Source organism: Prunus avium, chromosome 4 (genome assembly GCF_965620075.1).
Source record: "Prunus avium chromosome 4, drPruAviu1.hap1.1, whole genome shotgun sequence".
In the NCBI taxonomy this organism is placed as follows: Eukaryota; Viridiplantae; Streptophyta; class Magnoliopsida; order Rosales; family Rosaceae; genus Prunus; species Prunus avium.
The window spans coordinates 30,859,567-30,875,042 of record NC_142287.1 but is presented as its reverse complement, the minus strand read 5'-3'; the positions used below and the strand labels follow the sequence as shown (position 1 = coordinate 30,875,042).

Sequence of the window (15,476 nt, the reverse complement as noted above, 5' to 3'; positions counted from 1 at the left end):
ATCCACATACAAGTGTGATAGAGGAGGAGGAAGAAGTTGAATGTTTCTGCATTGCACTTGGACTCTAGCATCAAATGTAGAGTTCAAGTGAAATGAAACTTATGACTATTTTGCTTGACAAAAGCAAATGAAATGTAGAGTTAGTCTGTTTTTTTTCCTTACTTTATTTGCATCAAAGCATTTGAAGATTATGACCACCAAAAAAAAGCATTTGAAGATGTGAATTAAAATCTGCAAATAAGCTGTGACAGGAGTGCCCAAATACTGTTCCAAGATATGGTGGTGGGCTGGGCCTAAATGTCATTTGCTTGGCCCAAATCTTTAGCCTAGATATGAAACCCCAAGCTTTACAAAGTGTTGAGGGATTGGAGTGGATGGTAGGCTGAAAAAGCGCGGGAAAGAAGGCCCATAGGTAGCCGAATTTGAAGAAAGAAGGGCAAAGTAGATACTGATACACAGATTAGGGATTTTGTCTGAAAGAATTGGGGGAAAATGGAGAAGGGAACCCAAGGGACCATAGTTCTGAGAAGAAGCGCAAATGGAGAGTCAGAAGAAGAAGAACAAGTGGCGGACTTGAGTGGTCAGGTGCACCTGCTCCCCTGCTCCGTCAAATACTCTGGCCCTTCCTCTGTTTCCCACTACTTCAAACCCAAACCCACCGGTAGGTAATATATATGCCCTCTTTTTCTCGCAGACAATTGCGCAAACACTTATATGACATAACTGAGTAATGGGTTTTTCTTGGGGCTGATGAAGGAATTGAGTCTGAGGGTTTAAAGACGCAGGAAGCTAATTTCAGAGGAAGGAAGTTGCAAGGAGCCTCCATTCCCATCCCAAATGGGTATTCTGGTATGTCATTGCAGTTTCAGTCAGTAAATTCAGTACTTTAGTTTGTGTGGCCCCTTATCTTAGTCAATTTCTTCATCTAGTGTTTTTAGCTCTAGTTTGTTTGAGCGCAATGCTTCTGCATTGATGTTTTAGAGAGCTGGGTTGTTTTGAATGGTGGCAAATGAAGCTTCTAACTTTAGGTCTGAGATCGCCAATAAGCCAACTTTTTAAAGTGTTGTAAACATTACCCGCTTTACTTGGTTAGGTTTCATCCACTTTTCTCTTCAAGGATAAGCTTTGGTTATCTCATATTTTCGTGGTGCTGTACTCTCATTGTTACTTTCTCTTAGGCCTAACAATAGGTTAAAGATTTTCCATTGCTCATCATTATGTCTGAAATACCAATTTCAAAACCTTTTCCTTTTTTGCTCCATTTTATAGTTTATTCTTCCTCCCTTTGAAGGGAAGTATTTGGGTACTGCTGGCACCTTTACTCTGGAGCAAAGGTGAAACTGATGTTTTCATAATATAGAAGTGAAGGGAGAAGAAATGAGACCCAGGAAGAAAAGAATGTGGTAGATTAGTAGGAGATTTGTACCAAATTGATTTCGTGTTTGTATGTTATCATGGAAACATGTGATGGTAGGGGTGACTATTTTTGTGTCTTATAATTGATCACCCTCGTTGAGGCTTATGTGAGTGGTTACCACCTCCCTCTGCCGCATTTTTTCCTCAGCAAAAAGAAATAGAGTTCTTAGGGACTTGGAGATGTGTGTGTTAGGGAGAGGCTACCATACTATCAAAAGGTGGCTATCCTTAAGAGCTGACGGCTAAGCCTCTACTTTCATAGGTTGTAAAACAAGCAGGATGATAGGAGCTTTCAAGGGAAGTGATACCCTTGTTAATTCAAGATGGTGTTTCTTGTATATATCACAGCGAATTCCATTTTTCTTGTCTTCCTTTTCCTTTTTCCTCAAATACCAAGCTCCTCTGTTACAAATGTACTTTGTTTCCAACACATATACAAACGCATACAAACACAGTGCAGGCAAACATGCATGGCATGGAAATGAACATGCATCATGACAAAAGGGGTCTCATCCTATGTTGTTTTCAAATTATGTAAATGAAAAGTTCTCTTTCAATTTTTGAAGAGTTTCTCTTAATAATAATTGTTCTGCAGGATTTGTTCTAGGGAAGAAGAGTCTTGGCAAGAGAAAAGCCAATACTTCTGAAGGGAACTCAAACTGTTGGGAGATGAATGCTAAATATAAAAGCATCACATATTGGAATCATGACAGCCTCCCTTCACAGGATGATGCATTCTTACGTTGTTTTCACTGGCTTGCTGTAGCAAAATCTGTAAGTTTGTGTTTGATACCTCATATGGTGGTTGATAAATCTTGTTACATCAGTCAGTGGCCGGGTGTCTTGTGTATGTTGGTTTCAGTTTCATATATTATCATTGATCTACCATTACATATTTAATCTGCAATAGTTATGTTCCATGAAGTGCTTTGCTTTTTAAGCTATTATCTATAGAATAAATGTATGGCCTGTTTTACAAGGGTTTGATGTGTTGATCCTAATTCAGCTAAGAAGTTTAAATCATAATATGTATCGTTCTAACAAGTTTGAATGGGTTGGAATTAGATTTGGTTTCAATTATCTTTAGACATTAGTATATTACTATGTTACACAATGGAATGGACTAAAACCAAATCTGGCAAAAATCTATAATCAGTCATGATTTGGTGAGCTGGAGTGAAGTTGCATGCAATTGACTATCTTCTTGAGATTCACAATTTATGTATATAACAGATGATATCCATGTATCTTGAGTTGTGAAACTGAGATGTACTTTTCTTATTGATTTTTGGATCATGTTGATAACTTTTGCTTAGTTTTTTTATTTGAAAAGTGTTCACTGTTCTTCGTGCCTTTGTTTATGACTGCAGATGCACGAACCAGCAACAGCGGAAGACTTGGTTTCTGCATCCGCTGCTTTGGAAAAGATGAAGTGATTAAGAAATGTAGGAAGCATTTTGTCCCTTCCTCCACCTCTTCATTGTGCTGGGTCGAATCAGCATTTCTGTATTATGAACTCTTGTAACATTGATATTTGATATATTGTATTGGCAGTATAATTTAATTTAACTTGTTTTTGAAAGTTTGATGAACCTCATCTTAAAATCAAAATTTTGCTCTTTTAATTGGGAGTTTGAAAATAAAAATAAAAACAAACTGCCCATTTTCTATGTGTTCATACATGCGACGGAACGATAAGCATCAATAATAGTCATCTTAGTTGGATATAGCTAAAATTCCTTGCACATTAAGGGATGAACCCAAACTGCATATTGGGTACCAATTTGACCAAAAGAGTGCCAACCTTTGATGAAATGTGTGCAGGGAAGAAGCAACGCAGAAGTTTGTCAATTAAAAGCTTGAAAACATTTCATAGAAAAGAAACTCATGTAGTTAATCAAAAAGCTATATTTTGTCAAATTCTTTTGAGTTTACAGAAATGGCAGGTAATTATGACTTAAAGTTTGTTCTCTAAATTACTTCCAAATTTTCTCACACTCTTGCTCCTTCTATTGATGTGCATAAAAAGGATTTTTTTATTATTTATTTTAATTTATTTATTTATGTACAAACGCGTTGGCACCAAGAAAATGAGATTCTAAAAAGTATATGTGCTTTGCGTCGCTAAAAGTGTAGGTTGTAAAATTGTATCCCACTAGTATCTTCTGTCACAATTGTGCTTTGCCTGCCGAAAGGGAAAAACCAATAACAATTAAGAAACACCATATATTCTTAATATTATTCTTGTACTTGTAATGGATGTCAATTTCTTTGGTGAAGTAGCGGCCACCATTGAAAATACTGAGAATTTGGGACTGATCGAACAAAGCAAAGCCAAGTGTGCCCAAGTTGATCAAGATAAGCTCTATGATATGTGTCAGTGGGCTTGGATGGCAAAGCCAGCTGGAACGAAATATGTTTGCACCATACTTTAGATTCCAAGCAGTCTTCAACGTGATAGAGATGCGTGCATGGTTTTCCAATATTGTGAGCCATCAGAGAGGGAAAGAACAAAAATTGTGGGCATGTCAAAGGAAAAATGAATTGACCTTTTTTTAAAAAATTTATAAGAACGGTATTCTAAATTATTCTAATGTAAGGGTAGGAGGTTTGAATTTGAGTACAAAGGAACAGATACTGAACTAACCAACTGGCCTAAACTCACATTTGCTTAATCAACATTTTTTTTATGAACATGTCTCACGTTTATACATTTCTCAAGACAGTTTGGTAGTAATCCAAATATATTCCTCTTTTAGAAAGCCAAGGAACCGTCATATCAAGGTCCCAAGCAATCACTTGATTCCCTATGTGCACACTCAATTTTATTATTATTTGTTTTGGTTTGGCATTTTCTTGTTCTGTGAAAGGCATTAGATTCGTTCTCTCTCGCTCTCTCTCTCTTAGATGTCCTGGATTAAATTACATATAAAAGGCCAACTGCGGCTATATCTTCAAAACAATATAGAGGCGGCTGAAGAAAAAGAAGAATAAGAAGAAGAAGCAGAGAAGAAAACAGACTTTCGTTGACATATGGCTATGACTAAGCCTCATTTCCAAGCAGATGATGCTGCAATAATCCCGAAGGTAATTATTTAAGCATGTTATAAGATGTCACAATAAATTTCTTATAATATGTCTTTGTGGATCATGATGATTAATTCATTGCTAAATATCTTGAATAAATATTCACATGTGCATATATATATATATATATATATATATATATATATATATATATATATGTATATGTATATTTGTATGGACCCATAATAAGTTTAATTGTATTAATGTTTACAGGAAGGTCGCCTTGGCTACACCATCAAACCACGAGGGCTTACCATTGTATGGGGCAATGATGAGCGCTATTGGAAATTACCAAAAAAGTAATGAACGAGTTGTATTATATATGTCTGTATACTTACTAATAAGAATAAGATCGCTTATGTAAGCATGCCACTTTTATGAGAAATGTGATCAACAAATATAGCATGTCTAGGCAGGATGCATTGACATAATTTCTTTTTACATTGTCTATATGTTGTGTATATATGATCATTTGCTATATTACCATACAACTTTTTTTTTTTTGGCAGGATAGAGAGTGGTGATTATAAGGACTCGAATGAGCCCGTGGAGCTGCTTCAGGTTTCTTGGCTGGAAGTGACGGCCACAGTTAAGTTAAATCCTGGGAAGGTGTATGAAATTAGCTTTCAAGTAGAACTGGCACCAGATGCATTTGGTTGGAGAGACATACAAGCTTTCTTGATGGCCAAGGTAGGGAAAAAAGGAAAGTACAAATGGACAAGAGTTAAACTAGCGCAGGATTCAAATGCAGGCAAAAACTTCAAAATTCCTGATACAAACGGCCAGCCATTTAGAATTGAAAGTGCTGGCACGCCCGATTCCGACAACACGCTTCATTTTGGTCTGTATGAAGTCTGGAGTGGAAAATGGAAGGGAGGCTTGAAAATTTATGAAGCAAATGTCGAAGATGTAACTGGAAAATGAGCTCAGTTCATTCAGTCTTTTCTATTACATGTATGCATATTTATTGAAATATATATTTTCTACTTTGAGTTTTATGTATGCGATGACTAATATTAATAATGAGAACGGAACTCATGTAGGGTGATTTGAGAAGGATCATTTACTGGCATGAAATAATTAATATCTCTGAGCATGTATTTGTAAATGAATAAAGGCTTTCTTATGTATTCCGCGCCAATTAATAAAAGATATGTGTATGTGCACGTGCGCGCATGTATGGATATTTTAGCTCCGATTTCTTTAGATGAGTTACCTGCAATGCCACCAACCCAGTAACCATATCCCAGTTTCTAATATTAATTCCATCACAATATATATTGATAAACTCTGCATTGGGATATCAGCATCATCTTTGTATAGACATCTTCCAATTTTGTTTCTGATATACTTTTCCTATGTATAAATATACATGACAACAATTATCTCAAGTCAATCGAAGTTCATGGCTCTCCCGGATTGTATACGAAAACCAATTTATTTAGTTAATTTAAGTAAGACAAATTAAACAGATTAATTTTGAACATCTAAAACTTGGTTCATGAGTTGGCTTTATTATTAAAGCCAAACTCTTTGGAATGTTCCACTGTGGTATCTGAATCATTACAAGAAAAGAGGAATTTAGTGACAACCTATTCAGCTGCAGGAGAGAAAACTCACCTCCAAAAAATTTAGCTACCAGTAGAAATTTGTCTCCCCATGCAATGAATCTTGAATTTAGGCATTTACTACTTTCAACTATACCAAAGTGCTTTGAAAATTGTAGTCAGATAATTCTGCACCCAATTCACTGGCAACTTTGAAGATTTCTCTTTCTCTAATTGATGGCATAAGGTATATTCATATAATATGATATACATATGTAGTTTTAAAAGTTACCATGAAGGTTGCTGCAACACTCTTCAATCTCAATTCCAGGGGATATGTTTTCCAACTTCTATTATGCCCAGGAAAAAAAAAAAAAAAAAAAAAAAAAAAAGCCATCAAATATAATGTAAAAGTTTAAAACAGTGTATATGGGGAGCTTTTGATCGAATGTCCAAAGTAAATCAAGATGATCATGACCACTTACAAATATTACTTTATAAAAGGGAATATATATCGGATGTGATGCCCTTATCTTAGAATAAAAGCTGTTGTCTCTCTGCAGAATGGAATATATATGATCAACAAACAAAAGTTTAGCATATGGAATGGAATAAAGGCTTTTTCTGATATTCCAAAGTGTTTTTCAACCCATTGGATGCTAATTCATGCTTGACATCAGCATGCATGAGAAACTGAAAACTAAAGAGAAAAAAGTTCACATGGCATCTTTCATGGGTTACAAGCTAAAACCCTCATCCTCATCCTCATCCAAACCTTTAGCGATGTACAGATTGATGCGAAATTCATACATTTTATATGCATGTCATGGAACTGACCAACCTGACCCTGTTTTTCTATCTATATATAAGTGAAAACAAGCATTGGATGGAAGAAGTGTATTGAAGAGATGGGGACTAGCTGGTCACAAGATGAGGCCAATAACTCACAGTCGCAGCCAAGTGAACAACCAAGTAATAACAAGGCAGTGGAGAAAGCAACGGAAGCAAAGCCTGCTCCTAGTGGCTCTAAACCCATAGCAGTGGAGAAAACAGCTCCTGATCACCAGGCTAAGCTCTCAGCTAACAACAGCAACCATGAAGTCACAGTTGTGAAAGAAGTTAAGGAAATGGAGAAAAAGACAGCAACACAACAAGTGAAACAGCAGCTTCCACACAACTATGAAGCTATTGTGAGACATGCTGACTCAACCATCAACAAATCCTCAGTGGAAAACCTCCTTGAACAGCTCCATGCTGGAATAACCTTAAACCAAAAGAGAAAGGTAAGCCCTGCATCAAACACTATGCTCATATGATTTAAATTTGTGTAGTTGTATGTTAGCTACATATATACATATGCCTATGTACATATTTAATGCTTCTGAAATGTGAAATATTCCAGTTTGTGCCGAAATTCAGCTCTAAATCAATATTTATGGGGCTTTTAATTTGATTTAAAGAAGGGAAACTTGTAAGCGAACTTAAAAACCAACCATCTTGGTTATGTCATTATTTTGTTGACTATTGTTAGCATTATCACTGTTAATGCAGAAGTATTGGGTTGACAAGAAGTCCAACAACTGCTTTATGGTGTATGCAAGGGATCTCTTGATCACTTGGGCTGAAGACAATCGTTACTGGCTCTGGCCCTCCCTGCAAGAAACCAGGTACCAAAAACTTCAATACATAACTTATTGGTTTCTCAGTTTCTCCAGTCCTATTGAAACTGAAACAGATAAACTCAATATATACAAAAAATATATAATAATAATAATAAAATAAATATCATAAAATGCTATCAGTACTCTCAATCCTAACTCAGCTTTCATTGCAGTGGTGTCGTCATTGATGCTGCTGAACTGATTAATGTATGTTGGCTAGAAGTGCATGGAAAATTTGAGACCTCAAAGCTGTCACCAGGAACTCTGTATGAAGTTGTGTTTGTGATCAAGCTGAAAGCTTCAGGTTATGGATGGGATGTTCCAGTGAATGTCAGACTCACTCTTCCAGATGATAGCATACAATGGCAAAAAGTTAATTTGATGGAAATCCCAAGAGAGCAATGGATAGAGATTTCGGTTGGCGAGTTTAGAGCATCACCCGAAAAACCTGGGGACATGGAGTTTTCGATGTATGAATATGATGGTGGGAAATGGAAGAAAGGACTTGTTATCAAGGGTGTTACCATTCGGCCTAAAAACTAAGTTGCAGAATACTCTAACAACTTTGCTTATGAGCAGAGATGATTTTCTGAGTTTTTCATATGAAGACAGAAATGAGAGAATTGCATATGTAAGAAATGATCAGAACAGAATAATGAAACAATGATACAACTCACATTTTTGCTTACTCATTTCTGCTTCATTCTTAATGCCATCTGGAGCTTCACAAATTCTTTTTAAACATAGTTGTTGATTAGTTGTGTTATTTCAGAAAACTTCTGATTACTTTGCTTCAGTATTGGTCTACAATAAAGTCTGGGAGCTTTGCAATTTTCCAGGTTTTAAAAACCTTCGATTGGCCTTTCCAAAATTTCCTTCCAAAAAACAAAAAATAATTCTGGTACTAGTGTCTGTTTAAATTAGCAAGGGCCATGCAGCTCAGTAAAGTAATTCCAGACAGAGGTTCAATTCTTGAAGAGAGAGCAAATGATCATTAACCATGTTTAGCTCAGATTTTGAACAATCCAAACTCTTTCCATTTTCCTATAGCAACAACATAGGAAAACATGCTGTGCATGTGTAATTTATATGTAATTTACAGTGAACGTCGCCAATGTAACATTAAGATACCACCTTTCTGTGGAAGTCATTGTTCTCAGCACGATTGGCAAAAATACAAAGAACAAAAATAACTGTCAGGTGTATCAAATGTAGTAATTTTCAGGTGCATCAAATGTCCGTTGTGTAATCGTCAGGCTTGTACCACAATGAGAAAACGATTCCTTTGCTCTTCAATTTCTCAGTTGCAGGTGCAATCCTCTCCAAAAGCTGCATTCACAGAAATATAATTATGTACAATCACTTCCTTAAAACCAATAGTACATTTAATCTTCTAAGTCTTTTTACTGCAAACTAAAGCACTATTGCAGAGCTTTGTTGCAGTAACCATCTGCCCTACCCACCCACCCATCCGTTCGCTCCAAATCCACCCCAACCCAACATTGAAAAAGAGAAAAGGGAAAAGGGAAAAGAAAACACGCCACTTCATAAGTAGCATCAGAAAGTTGGGCAAAAGGAATTGGTCTTTGACTCTTCACAAATTACTATATAACTAGTAAACAGGATTAGTGGTCCGCCTAATGAAACAGCTTTTAAAATTTATGATCATGCATTCTACAAATGACTGAAAGGTAGCAAATCAAATTAATTCATAAGAAAAGTTGTTGCATCAACCTTTACACATAAGGTTTCAGTAAACAGATTGTCGATAAAGCAGAAGATAAGACTAACCTTGCCATGCAGCACACCATTGGATACCAAAACAGATCTATCAAATACGCAAAAGTTTCCGCCATCCATGCGAGTAACCTTTCCTCCAGCTTCTTCAACTATCTGCTCAAAATTGCAATAACAATTCTATGAATAATTGAAATCGCACATCTGGAGCACCAAGATTTCTGCTGAGGGAAAGGAAAACTTAGTCTTCATGCATCAGTTTAAATATCTTGGCACATAAGATTGTCCTAAGCTACAGTTCCAAATACTTACCATAATCTTCAAACACTTTCCATGAAAATGTAAACGAATATGTCCAATTACAGAAAGCCTACTAATCTGATACATTCTAGAACTGAAAGTATGCTCTGAGGTTTCGCAACTCTTTCTAAATATAAATGGGAAAAGGAGGCATGTCACTTCATAATTAGAATGCAAAAACAACAATTACTCCTAGCGAAACAATGTCTGGAACCAATTGATTCGTAGAACTATGAAGCCCTCCTGCTAGTGATGCAGGAGAATCCAAGGCTTTTAAGACTAAGTGGGCCTACTTAGCTTTTGGGCCAGCCCACTAGCTACAAGCTCATAAGACATTGTTTGTGCATGAACGCTTATGATATGATCAATAGGAATGTAGAAGAGAAACATGGGATACGACTTCTAAATAGATATTCATTTCACCTATTACGGATTAAAATAATGCCACAATCGTTAGCAAATGCATTTGTGAGACAAACAAAACATTACCAAGACACCAGCTGCCATATCCCATGGCTTTAGTCGATATTCCCAGTATGCTTCCACAATCCCAAGAGCTACATGGCACATGTCTACTGCAGCAGCACCAAGCCTTCTAACACCCTAACATTACAATATGGGGATAGAAATAAGGAAAGGGGAAAAAAAAAGTTGAACTTAGACATGAAGAGACAGATTGAGAGAAAACTAGGAAAAAGAATTATTCCTGAAGTTCATAACAAAATAGCTTATTCAAAAGAAAAGTTAATACCCTGCTGATGTCAGTAAACTCCTTAAATAACTCTATGTTGGTGGTCCATGCGTCATCATGTTCATAACCAAATCCGGTAACAAGAAGAGATCGCTCAACCTGAAATATGGAAGAGTGGGATCCTCAATAAAATATAAAAGGGTTTCACCTTTACAGAGTATGCCTAACACATGAGATAGGTCATCTTCCTCTCTTAGGCATGCATTACCATGCCTAACTCGCGCCTAAAATACAATCGAAATTTGGTTATGTAGAATCAAGTTTCTGAAGGCATGTTAAATCTTGTGAACATCTGGGAGACATTTTCCCAAGGGCACCTAGTAAGAGTCACCTTTCTGATTAGCGTAACAAACTATACATGATAATATCTACTCTAAATCTTGAGGAGTATTACAGTGCTGTAATATATTTCAGTGATAAATATAAATAGGATCCAGCCTCCTCTGAGTGATTTTGGCTAACAAGTTAAGTTTTGTACTTTCTCTCTTTGGAATTATCACAACAAACGATAATCAAGATACCACTGCAAATATTCCAGCATCACATAGGATCAGACACAGCCATCGACCAAAAGAAATATGATTTGGTGTAGCAGCAAATTTCAAATCTTTTAGACTAACCTCATCTGTTTGACTCACGTGAATTTTTTGACCATTACAAAATGCTCCACCACCTAACATAACATGAATTATCAATCAAAGCTTCAGAATATGATTAACTTAGAAAATCAAATAAATAAAGATATAGACCAAATTTTCATACCAGCACTAGCAGAAAATATGCGGGTATTCCAACACATAGGGCCTCCAACAAACTCTACCTGAAAATATGAATGAAAAAACCAGTGTGTTGTTTCCCCATTATGTCAATAATATATGTTGCAATACAAAATAATAATTGGCCCACATCCTAACAGTTCGATTTTTTTAAGAATAATGCTAAATCAACAGAACTTATCTTGGTAATAGAGTAGGAGATACCGAGTTCAAATGGTTGCGATTGCAACCTTGCATTATAAGCTGAACTCCACAAGTTGGGCTCTAATATGAGGCCCGTATGTGAAGGGAGTATTAGAATATAAAATAATCTTTGGTCCACATCCTAATGACTTAAGGTTTTGGAAATGATGGTAAACCAACAGAACTTAACAATACAAGTAATATAGACAAAGTCCACACCCAACTTCTAAAAACTAGCTGATTCTGCACCCTTCAATACATCTTCAAAAAAGAATAGCACTTTAATGCATTTACATATTTTCATTTCTCTTTGATGATCACCAAGATATTTTTATTTGCATTATTCACACATCCTGTTCATTAATAAGCTTGAAAGAGCTAGAGATGCATCATAACCATGCATCATGCACTAACAATCTCAGGACCAGTGATTGTGATGATTTTCATAAGCATCTTAACAAAACAAGCAATCATGCAAATAACATGTCAAATACAATCTACTTTATGTGATTAGTACCACGGAGGCAGCAGCAGGTTTTCCTCGAAATAGAACTCCCACAGAAACTGCAAAGCTAGGATAACCATGTGCAAAATTTGTTGTTCCATCTACGAAGATATCAGAGGTTAGATAGCACAAAACTAAGAATTATCATGTTAGAACTATAAAAGGTATCTGGAAACAAATATCTCTGGAAGATTGCCCACTAACCTAGCTGCAAGTTTCCACCCTAAATAGGTCTCTAAATTTCAAATTTGTGCTAGTCATTGGAAAGTCCATCTCTAAACTTTCATACATAAACGTAGGAATTTCTGCTATCTAAATAAACTTAAGATTTACTGCTAGATATAATTATGGAAAAAGTAAAAAAGTGAAAAGTTATGATGCAAGATTTATTAAGTCTTAAACTTTTCATGTGATCTACTGTAAGTTCCAAAACATCAATAGAACAAAATGATGTCAACATAATGGCCTTTTAAACAACCCTAAACTCAACAAGCATACCTAAACTGAACCTTAGATTCAGCAAACATGGAAAATCATGGCATTCTATCTTCTGCAATATTTTTTACTATGACAGGCTAAGGATTAGACTACTCCAATGAGCTACCAGACACGTCTCCCTGTTTTTACAGAATAAAGAACACTTCCACATCTCTTTTTTTCCTTTTATTTTCTTATGTTTTTTGCTAACTAATCCTCCAAAACATTCACAGGTCACCAATATCAGAATAAATAGATATATTATCTATGGAATCCATTTGTCTATGCTTTATGAAATTAACTATCACAAGGAGTAGAAGCTGTATCAACCATTTCTATCAAGATAAACCATTATGCTGATAAATTTGTAAGTTGTATGCCAAAATGAATACTTAAGCAGTTGGATACATATATGTAAATATCAAAACATACAGTTCTCAAGCCCCAGAAGATTTTTTCTCATAGTAAATAGAAACTTGCAGAATCTATATCTTAAAAGATACGAACCTAATGGATCAATGCACCACAGATAATCAGATGAACTATCTCCAGTAATTCCACCCTCCTCTCCAAGAATAAGGTGATCTTTGAAGTTCTTTCTCACAACTTCTAAAATTGTTGCTTCACTCTTTTTATCTGTGCTGCAAATAGTTTCTAAATCATACGAAAATTCTTGCTAGGGTATTGTATATTTAAGAATGAACAGAATCCATGATAAGTGAATCTTTCTTCATCATGAGGAATCTTGCTTGTCTATAAAAGGTTCAACCTCTACATAAAGTGTTAAACCTCTACTCTATTCTAGAAAGTGTTACCACTACAAGTCAGTTGAAGTATTAAAACATACACCACTAGTGAAAGCATGTTGATTTAAATTCTTACTCAGTGACCAAGTCTGTCAGCCCTTTATAGGTAATATTCCGAGGATTATTAACGGCATCCATCACAACCTGAAAAGAGAAGCATATAACATAAGCTATAAGAATAGATGATTTGAAAAAGTTCATCATAACTGAATGATGGACGAAAGGGTGGGACAGAGGGATACAATGCGATGATTCTACATTCTTTCATAGCAACAATACAGTATTATCTTATACCACAGGAAATGCTCTCCTTTTTCTATCTCCTTTATGTCTTTTTTACTATTTGTAGTTGCTAATTTCTATGACATTTGACGAGAACAGTTAACATTTCATCACAACTAACACTCTCAGAGTAAACAAAAGCATTGAAACGAGTATCCCTACCACAATTAAGATACACAAAAGGGATTTAAAAACATTTTGTAGCATACCCCAGAAACTAAAAACTTGGATATTTTAGATGCTTAGCCTACATTGGAGAAGAACTAAATGCAAATGCCATCTGGGGGTTATTCTTTAGATTAAAGAATTTATATAATACATGCACATTTAGACAAACACAGCGCACGCACAGACAGAGCTAGAGAGAAAACCTCAGCACCAGTCTTTGCAGCCTTCTCAACCACTTCAATGAGCTGACTAATTGGTATTGGCCCAGTTGATTTGGCGCCCACTTTCACATACAGCTTCTGATTTGGAATTTCAGATAACACAGCTTTTGTGCAGAGAGTTCTGGTGGCAAATGAAAGTCCAAATCTTTGAAACCCATGTTGTAATTGTTCCCTCGAGTTCAGTGAAAGTGACTGGTTTGGTTGATTGGGCGGTAAAATTGATCTTGGTATTTGAGAAAATCTCACAGGAAGGTTTGGGGAGAATACCAGCGACCTGCCCATTTGAATTGAATCGACTCAATGGAGATTAAGGTGTTCCAAGTTTTTCTCCGTATCTTAAAGCGTGTTTTCGATGGATGTGTGAGGCTCGTTTTAGGAAGAAGATAAAAGAGTAGCTTCACCGGGACTGGGTGGGTGAGAACAGTGCCACAAAACTTGCTTTGGTTTTTTATTTTGTCAATTTTAACGTTATGGTAACAGAATTAAAAGTCAAGCAAAAATTAGTGTTTTCCAAATTAAAGCCTTATGTATGCTTTTATTTTTGTAGATAATCATTTCTTTTTCATTTTTTTAATTGAAAATTGAAAACTAGTTTGTTAACTAACATTATTTTTTTAGTTCTTCAAAAAATGTTAAACTAATTTCGAAGACTCTCGGAAATCAATTTCAGATTTTAATTTTCAGTTTTTTTTTTCTCTCTCTCTCTCGGCTCTTTCAGGAATCCCGAACCTTTACATTTAGTATTCACGCATTATACTAATTTAAAAGAATCTTATCTATTTGATTAATCTAATAGAGATTAAGTATTACACCTCAGTGTAGTTCTATGTTATTAAAAACCTACTTGTTACACCGAATCACTTACTCTTTTCTCCTACGATTTTTCTTTTCCATTCACTCTTATAATTATATTATTTTCATTAATATCCAAACCTGTAAATTGATCTATTCATTCATATATATATTATGGACCATGTATTTTTTGTTCGAACCCCAATTAGACTAATTGCATATCAACCAACAAACCATACAACGATGGAAATATTTTTCAGATTCTCAAGAAGGGGGGAAGATTGCCTCTCTCGTGCGCATCCTTCTCTCCTTGCCTTGCAAGACCATAAAAAGAAATACAAGGAAAAGCTCAACAACAATCTGGTCTTGGAGTTTAAAACTAAACCCATCTTCCAATACATCTAAAAGTTGTTCGGGGTCAATCATGTTCGCCATTAATCTAACCACACAATAGCACATTAGAAAACATGAAATAACAATTTAGAGGTTAAGGGAGTGATTGCAGAATCAAACAATTCAGTGTTAAAGAGAGATTTTGGAACTCGAAATCTAAACTCATACCGAAATCTACAAGATGAACAAATTGAACTCACAATTCAATTAATCCTAGAACTAGTTCTAAACATACCAAACGATGAGAACTTGTTCAAATTGTTAGTCCCGACCAAAAATAACATACTAAGTGATCTATTAGTGCAATTATTCTAAATAAGAAGGTGATAGATGAGAAACTTACAACTTTACGTTCCTGAAGAGTTTGCAGACAA

General features: G+C 35.6%; 4 protein-coding genes across 4 annotated transcripts; 3 read left to right on the top strand and 1 right to left on the bottom strand.

Annotated features, from left to right (window-relative positions):
- Positions 1-428: 428 nt before the first annotated feature.
- LOC110768447 (ribonuclease H2 subunit C-like protein) lies at positions 429-2,985 on the top strand. The gene is made up of 4 exons (XM_021972180.2): positions 429-661; positions 757-849; positions 2,012-2,190; positions 2,787-2,985. Exons 1-4 carry the CDS (start codon positions 493-495, stop codon positions 2,850-2,852), a joined length of 507 nt encoding a protein of 168 aa, XP_021827872.2. The 5' UTR covers positions 429-492; the 3' UTR covers positions 2,853-2,985.
- Positions 2,986-4,343: 1,358 nt separating this feature from the next.
- Positions 4,344-5,499, top strand: LOC110768438 (protein PHLOEM PROTEIN 2-LIKE A9). The gene is made up of 3 exons (XM_021972169.2): positions 4,344-4,503; positions 4,717-4,802; positions 5,013-5,499. The coding sequence occupies exons 1-3, from the start codon at positions 4,450-4,452 to the stop codon at positions 5,425-5,427; spliced, it is 555 nt and encodes a 184-aa protein (XP_021827861.1). The 5' UTR covers positions 4,344-4,449; the 3' UTR covers positions 5,428-5,499.
- Positions 5,500-6,796: 1,297 nt separating this feature from the next.
- On the top strand, positions 6,797-8,403 carry LOC110768427 (protein PHLOEM PROTEIN 2-LIKE A1). The gene is made up of 3 exons (XM_021972157.2): positions 6,797-7,333; positions 7,602-7,717; positions 7,885-8,403. Exons 1-3 carry the CDS (start codon positions 6,959-6,961, stop codon positions 8,252-8,254), a joined length of 861 nt encoding a protein of 286 aa, XP_021827849.2. The 5' UTR covers positions 6,797-6,958; the 3' UTR covers positions 8,255-8,403.
- A 322-nt stretch (positions 8,404-8,725) lies between these two features.
- On the bottom strand, positions 8,726-14,368 carry IMPL1 (myo-inositol monophosphatase like 1). The gene is made up of 10 exons (XM_021972420.2): positions 13,900-14,368; positions 13,323-13,390; positions 12,948-13,081; positions 11,976-12,064; positions 11,262-11,319; positions 11,120-11,172; positions 10,500-10,598; positions 10,238-10,351; positions 9,503-9,604; positions 8,726-9,040 (listed from the first exon to the last, which is right to left on the bottom strand). Exons 1-10 carry the CDS (start codon positions 14,197-14,199, stop codon positions 8,942-8,944), a joined length of 1,116 nt encoding a protein of 371 aa, XP_021828112.1. The 5' UTR covers positions 14,200-14,368; the 3' UTR covers positions 8,726-8,941.
- Positions 14,369-15,476: the final 1,108 nt, after the last annotated feature.

Coding starts and splice junctions, on each gene's coding strand:
- LOC110768447 (XM_021972180.2), top strand. CDS start 493: ATGGAGAAGGGAACCCAAGGGACCATAGTTCTGAGAAGAAGCGCAAAT. Junction 850..2,011: donor CATCCCAAATGGGTATTCTG/GTATGTCATTGC, acceptor ATTGTTCTGCAG/GATTTGTTCTAGGGAAGAAG. Junction 2,191..2,786: donor GGCTTGCTGTAGCAAAATCT/GTAAGTTTGTGT, acceptor TTATGACTGCAG/ATGCACGAACCAGCAACAGC.
- LOC110768438 (XM_021972169.2), top strand. CDS start 4,450: ATGGCTATGACTAAGCCTCATTTCCAAGCAGATGATGCTGCAATAATC. Junction 4,504..4,716: donor ATGCTGCAATAATCCCGAAG/GTAATTATTTAA, acceptor TAATGTTTACAG/GAAGGTCGCCTTGGCTACAC. Junction 4,803..5,012: donor TATTGGAAATTACCAAAAAA/GTAATGAACGAG, acceptor TTTTTTTGGCAG/GATAGAGAGTGGTGATTATA.
- LOC110768427 (XM_021972157.2), top strand. CDS start 6,959: ATGGGGACTAGCTGGTCACAAGATGAGGCCAATAACTCACAGTCGCAG. Junction 7,334..7,601: donor CCTTAAACCAAAAGAGAAAG/GTAAGCCCTGCA, acceptor CTGTTAATGCAG/AAGTATTGGGTTGACAAGAA. Junction 7,718..7,884: donor CCCTCCCTGCAAGAAACCAG/GTACCAAAAACT, acceptor CTTTCATTGCAG/TGGTGTCGTCATTGATGCTG.
- IMPL1 (XM_021972420.2), bottom strand. CDS start 14,199: ATGGGCAGGTCGCTGGTATTCTCCCCAAACCTTCCTGTGAGATTTTCT. Junction 11,173..11,261: donor CATATTTTCTGCTAGTGCTG/GTATGAAAATTT, acceptor ATGTTATGTTAG/GTGGTGGAGCATTTTGTAAT. Junction 10,352..10,499: donor AGTTTACTGACATCAGCAGG/GTATTAACTTTT, acceptor TTGTAATGTTAG/GGTGTTAGAAGGCTTGGTGC.